The sequence below is a fragment of the Gossypium arboreum genome, chromosome 4 (assembly GCF_025698485.1).
Source record: "Gossypium arboreum isolate Shixiya-1 chromosome 4, ASM2569848v2, whole genome shotgun sequence".
Lineage (NCBI taxonomy): Eukaryota > Viridiplantae > Streptophyta > Magnoliopsida > Malvales > Malvaceae > Gossypium > Gossypium arboreum.
In genome coordinates, this window is record NC_069073.1 from 103,495,340 (window position 1) to 103,504,041 (window position 8,702).

At 30.3% G+C, this 8,702-nt stretch overlaps 1 protein-coding gene across 3 annotated transcripts; it reads left to right on the forward strand.

Moving 5' to 3' along the window:
- Positions 1–247: 247 nt before the first annotated feature.
- LOC108457862 (probable ADP-ribosylation factor GTPase-activating protein AGD6) lies at positions 248–3,531 on the forward strand. Of its 3 annotated transcripts, none has more exons than XM_017757048.2 (4): positions 248–1,338; positions 1,438–1,527; positions 1,947–2,448; positions 2,555–2,955. In XM_017757048.2, exons 1-3 carry the CDS (start codon positions 541–543, stop codon positions 2,445–2,447), a joined length of 1,389 nt encoding a protein of 462 aa, XP_017612537.1. In that variant the 5' UTR covers positions 248–540; the 3' UTR covers position 2,448; positions 2,555–2,955. The 3 variants fall into 3 exon arrangements, with proteins under 3 accessions (XP_017612537.1, XP_017612538.1, XP_017612536.1); XM_017757049.2 differs by lacking the exon at positions 2,555–2,955 and adding an exon at positions 3,185–3,531 and having other exon boundaries at positions 260–1,338; XM_017757047.2 differs by having other exon boundaries at positions 261–1,338; positions 2,551–2,955.
- The last annotated feature ends 5,171 nt before the right edge of the window (positions 3,532–8,702 follow it).

Consider the following 8,702-nt stretch of genomic DNA (forward strand, 5'->3'; position numbering starts at 1 on the left):
ATATACAATTTGCACATTAAACCATAGTTTATGTATAGAAATTTATCTCAAAATATTTTTACCTATTACAAATAAAAAATAAATTAAAAATAAGATTTAAAATATTTCTAAAAATTCATATAGAATATAATACATAAAATATGAATAAATAATTATGATAAATTTAATTTTACATTGTATTATTTATTTTAACTAATTAAAATATTTTTTAAAAAATAAAACCCTAGCGAAGTGGGATTAATTATAGTTTTAAATAATAAAAAACCCCCTCAAAATCGCGTATTTCAACAACAAAGAGGACACCACACCAGCAGTCAATCTCAACCTTTCCCCCCTAAAATATGTTTTAACGGTGTCGCTGATCTCCTTCCTCCCCAATAAATTTTAGCCTCCCATTATTATTTTTGTTATTTTTTTTCTCATTTTTTTCTCTTTTTAGACCATTTTCCTAGATTTTGTTTTATAGACCCATTTCTCTGAATTCTTTTTCGATCTAATTCCTTTTTCTTTCACCGAATCCGATTTAGATCGGATTCAAAAATGGCGGCAACGAGACGGTTACGCGACCTCCAATCGCAGCCAGGTAACAGAACTTGCGTCGATTGCAACCAAAAGAATCCCCAATGGGCTTCGGTTTCCTACGGTATTTTCATGTGCTTAGAATGTTCCGGGAAACACCGTGGCTTAGGTGTCCACATTTCATTCGTCCGATCCGTTACCATGGATTCATGGTCCGAGATACAAATCAAGAAAATGGAATCGGGCGGTAACGAGGAGCTCAATGCTTTTTTGGCTCAATACGGGATTCCGAAAGAAACGGATATCGTTACCAAATATAATTCTAATGCTGCCAGTATTTATCGCGATCGTATCCAAGCCCTAGCTGAGGGCCGCTCATGGCGGGATCCACCTGTTGTGAAAGAGAGTCTCAACGGAGGTTCTGGTAGTAGAAAGCCTCCGTTGAGCGGTGGAGGTAGCAGGGGCAGTAATTATGCAAATAATAATGAAGGGTGGGATAGTTGGGATAATGACGATTCTTTTAGATCTTCGAATGATATGAGGAGGAACCAATCGGCGACTGATTTTAGAGGAGGGAATAAACATGGGGGTGCTCCGATGAGGTCGAGGTCCACGGAGGATATATACACGAAATCCGAATTGGAGGCTTCGGCGGCTAACAAGGACAGCTTTTTTGCGAGGAAGATGGCAGAGAATGAATCTAGGCCTGAAGGACTACCACCTTCTCAAGGAGGGAAATATGTTGGGTTTGGATCGAGTCCTATGCCTACCCAGAGGAATGATGATTCTCAGGGGGATGTGCTCTCCGTTGTATCTCAGGTTAAGAAATTATTTCTTTATAATTTTTTATGAAATTGGTGATTTCTTTTTATGATAATAGATACTTATTGTTATTCGTTGAATTTGTCTTTGGTGCAGGGGATTGGGATGTTATCATCAGTAGCTGCATCCGCAGCCCAATCTGCTGCAAGTGTTGTCCAAGCAGGAACGAAGGAGTTCACCTCCAAGGTATTTATTTTATTTTATTTTTTTTGTCTTTTTGAATTTGGATTTTGAGTTCTATTACGACGGTTTTCCAAGTTGACATTTTCATTTACTTATGACATATTCTCTGCTGTTGAATCTGTATTATCTATGTTCGAATGCGAATCTTCCAAACTCCAAACGAAATAGGAAAATAACTTTCACTCCATTTAACCTACTATTCAGTTGATTACTTAGCTACTAGTTTGCTTTTTTTTTTTTTTTCTGTGCCCTTTTAAATGTTCAAAAACATGTTGCTGTTTTTTTGGCATTTCATTTGGCTGAGCTGCTGATGTTATAGTATAACATGATGGATTTGCTTCCTCGTATTTCTATTTATAAAAATATGGTATGTGGATTTGGAGTTACATATGCTGGGGCATGATCACCTTTTCTTTTTGCAGGTTAAAGACGTTGGCTATGATACCAAGGTTAACGAAACTGTCAGCGTTGTCACTGCAAAGACAACTGAGATTGGCCATAGAACATGGGGGATCGTGAAAGGAGTCATGGCATTAGCTTCACAAAAGGTTGAGGAGTACGCAAAAGATGGCATGAACTGGAAAAATGATAACTGGCCGCAAAATGAAAGTGAGAAGAATGGACATCATCAGGGCTCTAACCAGGGGAATAAAGGATGGAATTCTACTTCTGGAGGACAATCCTCCTCTGGTGGGAATTCTAACTCTTGTACCTCTAGTTCTTGGGATGACTGGGACACTAAAGACAACAGGAAGGAAGGTACTACAGAGGTGACGACTTCTCATAGCAATGATGGTTGGGCTGGTTGGGACGAAGCCAAGGATGATGGATATGATAATTTCTATAATGGCGCATCTAATAAAAGAGCTGTTGGTGACAATGGAAAATCAGATGCCACATGGTCGGGTGGAGGCTTTCTTTAAGGTTAATTTCTCATATATATCCTCATTCGTATTTCCTATATAGTATTAGATTATTAGTTTCTATATGCGTTCTAATATATAAATGAAATTGTTTGGTGTGTAGTCAGGTTGAACTTGAATTATGTTATAGTTATATTAATTACCAACAAAGGGTCACAAGCGCACAATTGATTTCTATTCGGACAATGCATACGGGGTTTGGATATAACTTAATAGAGCTGCTAAGAAAATTGTTGGTGAATTGGATCACCAAATGAAGGGGAATGCTTTTCGTGAAGTTAGTGTATCTTTAGCAACTCTTTTACCTGTTTTTTTTTTCTTCTTCTGTTTTGCTCTTATCTTTCAAAAGATTTTACTAATGTAATTTCTTACGTAATCTTCATGTTTGAAAGTAGTTTATATTTGTAAAGCTGTGGACAGAAAATGCTAAATTTGCCCAAATTGGGAAGAGGATTGGTTGTAAGTAAAAACATTATTTGTGAAATGAAATTCAAAATTGTTTTTGATATGTACCGACTATATATCTTTTTTTTCATCCCTTTTGTTATAATTGATTTATACCAACCTTCAGTAGTTACTCTGATATATATATATATATATATTTTTTTTTTTTTTTGGGGGGGGGTTATTATTAATGTTTTTAAACTTTTAAGACATTGTTCTGTGATAAATATTATGATCTAAGTTGCTATGATTTCCTTTATTAAAAATGGCTTTCATCTTTGCCATTGTTGTAGCCCACGCCATATGTGCTCTTAAGCTAAGACATTGTTGCATGCTACAAGCCAGAACTCGGTTCCTTGGAATACCTGAGCCATCCTGTTGGCAACATGGCATTTCGTTTAGCATTCATTTGCAATTGAGGCAAATAGTCCATCTCAACACGAGGTGCCATTAAAACCGGGTGATTTTAATACCAATACTAGATTTGTGAGAATGTAATGTTATTTGTATACCTGTATATAAAAGGAACGTGTTTGTTTGGACCTTTAGTTTACACGTGGCCACCTTTCTCTTTTGTTTTCTTTTTACATTATAAAGAAAAATGGTAAAATTTAAATCCTAATCCCTATGTTTACCCTCACCTACATGTGGGTCACCCTTTTCTCCCCCTTTTTTTTTTTTTGGCATCATATAAAAATATGGAAAAATTTTAAATTTGGTCCCTATGTTAAGATCAAATTTAATATTATATAACAATGGGCAAATTTCAATTTCGATCTATGTGCTACACTCAAATTTAAGATTTAATTTATATACTTCAACTTTTTATATAATTTGATACCTTAACTTTTAAATTGTCATTGATTAGTCCACTTTAATGTTTTCTTTTTGTTACACAACTCTAAGTGAGATTTTTTTTTTTTTTTGTAATTTCAAAATATTATATCAGCGAATTTAGCATCAAAGTAAAATAAGACTAACAAGTTAAAAAAAAAATGGTATTGTAATGTACAAATATATAAGGCAACGACTTTAGGCTGATGTAGAGGCTTGAAAAGAAAGGCAAGGAAGCGGCTGGAGAAGAGGACCAAGGTGATTTGAACGATTAATAATGGGAAAGTGTAGTTTAGAGGATTCTCGCCTTGCCAGGCTCCATCGGACGAGGCTCTTATAGTACTCGTGTTTAGTTGCATGGCTGATGTTATAGTACGAGCAGTGAAACCTGATACAATGCTAAGCATGTAAAAACTTGGCCAATTTGAAAATTTGTAGCTAAGTTAGACTAATTGTAGTGTTTTTATAGAGGTGAGTCAGGTGAATATGGATGAATGTTTCCCTATTTTTATTGTTTGTTCTTATCAGTTAAATGGGAAATGGGATTTTAGTTAATAGCACCTAATGGGGGCGCTATAACGTTGCTCTCCTCCCCGAGTTTAAAAAACGTTGATATGTTGTAGTTTTATAATCAAGTTGCCATTGTTCGTGTATAGATTAAGGTCTTTTTTTCTTTGAAGTACTTGGATTTTCTCTGTTGAAGATGCTAATTTGGGGCATATACACTGCTCATTGGAGATAATATATTTTATTCCTCTGACAGTCTTTCCTTCAGAATGCTTGGATTTTTTATATATATAATATAATTTATATATAGTTTGTGTATATATACACACATGTTATATGAATGGGAGAAATACCAAAATATATGGAGGGCAAGCTTACACTACCACTGCACTGCTTTCTTCTTTTTTTGGCTTTTTTATTTAAATAACTTAAAAAAATTAATTAATTATCAAAATAACTTATTTTTTAATTAAACACCAAAATGACTTGAAATTTACAGTAAAAGTTAATAGAGCCAAATGATTTAGCGCCACCAACATGCCACGTCAGGATCCATGAAAAAAAAATTAATTTTTTAGTAGAGTCATATAGAATGGCGCCACCTGTATAAATACCATAAAAATACTGCAAGTTTTAAAAATATGAGGGACATTAAAATAAATTTGCTATTTTCTGGTGGAGCCAATTAATATGGCGCAACTAGCTTGACACCACCTGCTTCTTTCTTCTTCTTTTTTTTATACTTTTTTTACCTTTGTCATTTCTCTTACATTTGTTTTTTTTTTGTCTTTATCTTTATTTATCTTTATTTTATTTTTATTATTAATTTTAAAAAACTTGAAATGTATATTTGAAATGTTTTATAATATATATTTTAAAATTTTAAATATATATTTTTGAAATTATTTTTCTAAATTTTAAATATTATTTTAAATTATTTTTAAAATTTTAAATATCATTTTTAAATATTAAATATATTTTTAATAATATAAAACATTTAAATATTTTAAAGATATGACATTTCAAATTTATTATTAGTTTTATAATATTTTAAATATATATTTGAAATGTTTTATAATATATATATTTTTAAATTTTAAATATTATTTTTACATTACTTTTTAAATATTAAATATATTTTAATAATACAAAATATTTAAATATTTTAAAGATATGACCTTTCAAATTTATTATTAGTTTTATAATATTTTAAATATATATTTGAAATGTTTTATAATATATATATTTTTAAATTTTAAATATTATTTTTAAATTACTTTTTAAATATTAAATATATTTTAATAATATAAAACATTTAAATATTTTAAAATATGAACTTTCAAATTTATTAATAGTTTTATAATATTTTAAATGTATATTTTAATTTTTAATTTAAATTTTACTTTTAATATATATATATATATATATATATTTAAATAAATTCATTTTTAACAAATAAATCCTTTTTAACAAATATTTTTATTTTTAATTAATTCAAATTTCACTTTTTAAATAAAATATTATTTTTAACTTTTAAATAGAATTTAAAAATAGTTTGAATATCTTGATTTTTATAAAATAACACAAAAATTTAATTCATTATCAAAATAACTCATTTTTAATTAAACACGAAAACAACTTGAAATCCTCAGTAAAAGTTGGTGGAGCCAAATTAAAAAATGGGTCATTTTGATAATTAATTAATTTTTGGGTTATTTTATTAAAAAGCGAATATATTTAAATATAATTTAAAAGTCATAATTTAAAATACTATAAAACAAATTAATTAATATTAAAATATTAAAAACTAATAATAAATTTGAAAGGTGATATCTTTAAAATATTTAAATATTTTATATTATTAAAATATATATTTAATATTTAAAAATAATATTCAAAATTTAAAAATAATTTCAAATATATATATTCAAAATTTTAAAAATATATATTTAAAATTTTAAAATATATATATTATAAAATATTTCAAATATACATTTCAAAGTTTTTAAAATTAATAATAAAAAATAAATAAAATAAATGAAATAAAGATAAAAACAAAAAAAAGGGACGAAAGTAAAAAAGTAAAAAAAGAAAAAAGAAAAAAGAAGCAGGTGGTGTCAGGCTAGTGGCGCCATATTAATTAGCTTCACTAGAAAATAGAAAATTTATTTTGAAGTCCCTCATATTTTCAGAACTTGTAGTATTTTTATGACATTTATATAGGTGACGTTATTCTACATGGCTCCACTGAAAAATTAATTTTTTTTCATGGATGCTGACGTGGCATGTTGGTGGTGCCAAATCATTTGGCTCTACCAATTTTTATTGTAGATTTCAAGTCATTTTGGTGTTAATTAAAAAAATGGGTCATTTTGATAATTAATTAAATTTTTTGAGTTATTTAATAAAAAAGCCTTTTTTTTATTACTGAAGCTATTGTGAGTAGGAAATGATTGCTTTCATGCTTGTTTGTCGCTTTTGTCTGTTCATTTAACTAATAAAGATAGTGACTATAAGATAATTTGTCTAGTTATTTTCTCAATTTAGGTTTCAGTTTTTGTACGATGAATGAGTGAATGAACCATTTGAAAAGGAATTCAATCTAGGCAAATATGATATGATTTAATAGCTTCTTTTAATAATAAAAAGAGTATTAGGCAAGGGCTTTGATGATCATCATTCTGACAAGAATATAACATGATTCTTCATAAATTTTTGACTAAATTAGATATATACATCGTTGTTTTAATTAGATATATACATTTTGAGGCACTGAATGTCTTTTGAAGCATGTATCTGATAAAATTATTTAATTTGTGAAACGCATTTTTGAGCACCAAAGAGTGTTACAATATTATTATTTGATGAAAATGCGTCTTCAAAAGCAGATTTTGAAGCACACATTTCGTCTCTCCTTATTTTTTAAAGTACTAAAATATTCAGAACTTAGACACACAAAAAATTCATATCAAACATTGAAGAATTGAGTTGCAAGTGTCGTCTACATTTATGTGAATAACCATTTGAAGTTTTTTTGTTCTAAATATCCAATTCGTCTTAAATTTAAATGAGTCGACAAGTGAAATTCGTCATTTACTCAACGGTCAAATCTGTAATACGAAAGTTAGGGTCATATTTTCAAGAGCCGAGTCTGTGGAATTGGCTTTCAACCGTACCATTCAATTGCATGAGCTACAGATTAGAATCAGGAGGAAAGTCTAGGGTTCAAGCCAAGGAAGAATTTCGAGCTTGCAATGTAGATATCTTGCATCGGTTGACCCCCTTAAGTATGAGCTATTTGTAGTGAAGGTGAGCTTGAGCTAGAAGCAGTCATATCATCGTACTACTGAAGCGAAAATGTTGTAATGGAGTTATATGTTGAGTTTGCTTAGGACCGTTACAGCTAATGTTAAAACCAAAACTGAAGCAGAAAGTTCTACTACACGATTGTGTGGTGGGTTCACTAGTTTGCTACAAAGCTCCTATTATGATGTCCCCGAAGCATCAATAGGTAGACACTCTTCTATGGAGCCCAACATATGTGTCATATCTGAACAGGGAAATCGAAATCTTGTTTGCTATGGAGCGACAGGGTAGCCTTTGGGATCTCAACCACTTAAGTACTGTATAAGGCATGTTGGCTCCAACTACCACTCAAAATTGCCTTTGAAAAGTGACGGAAATCAATACATTGACATGGGTACGTAGTTTCCCCTTTATTTGTAATCATGCTAAACCACATATCATCGTGTATTGTTTGCATTCATTGGTATACTTTTCTCAAAAGGGTACGAGCTCGTCCACCATTGTTTCCATGAAAAGTTGGATAACTTACGTGCTATCAACATTATCGTTCTAGACTACCTCACCAACCCTTCGAACAGTGGATGCAATCATATGACGAGGGTCTACAGTATAAGTACATGACAATGAACCTAGCTGAATGCATCAACTCTATGCTAAAGGGGACACATCATTTGCCAATAACCTCAATTGTCAAAGAAATATACTTTCACCTAGTTGCCTTATTTCCAAAGCAAGCAGTGACATATGCTGGGCAAATAGCGGACAATCATGTTTGGTGCAAGAATGTTATAAAAGAAATTAGATGAAATATAGTGAGAGTGAATATTATGTGTGAAAAATAGAATGTCGGTAATGGTAATATATCGCAAAGAAAAGAGAAATAAAAATAAAGAACATGCATATTTTACGTAGAAACCCTTACGGGAAAAAACTACAGGCAAAGGAGAAGAAAATTCACTGTCTCAAATTCGAATAATTACAAGATGAATAGACTATGTATATTTATAAGCTTGTAAAACCATATTCTAATAGGAGCGTAGTAAGATTGAAACACCTTATTTTAATTAATATCAAATAAATGGAGTTTAATAAGGTTTAAAAAACCTTATTCTAAAATAAAATAAAAGACGTGTAGTTCTATATGAATTTTACTTTTATTTTATT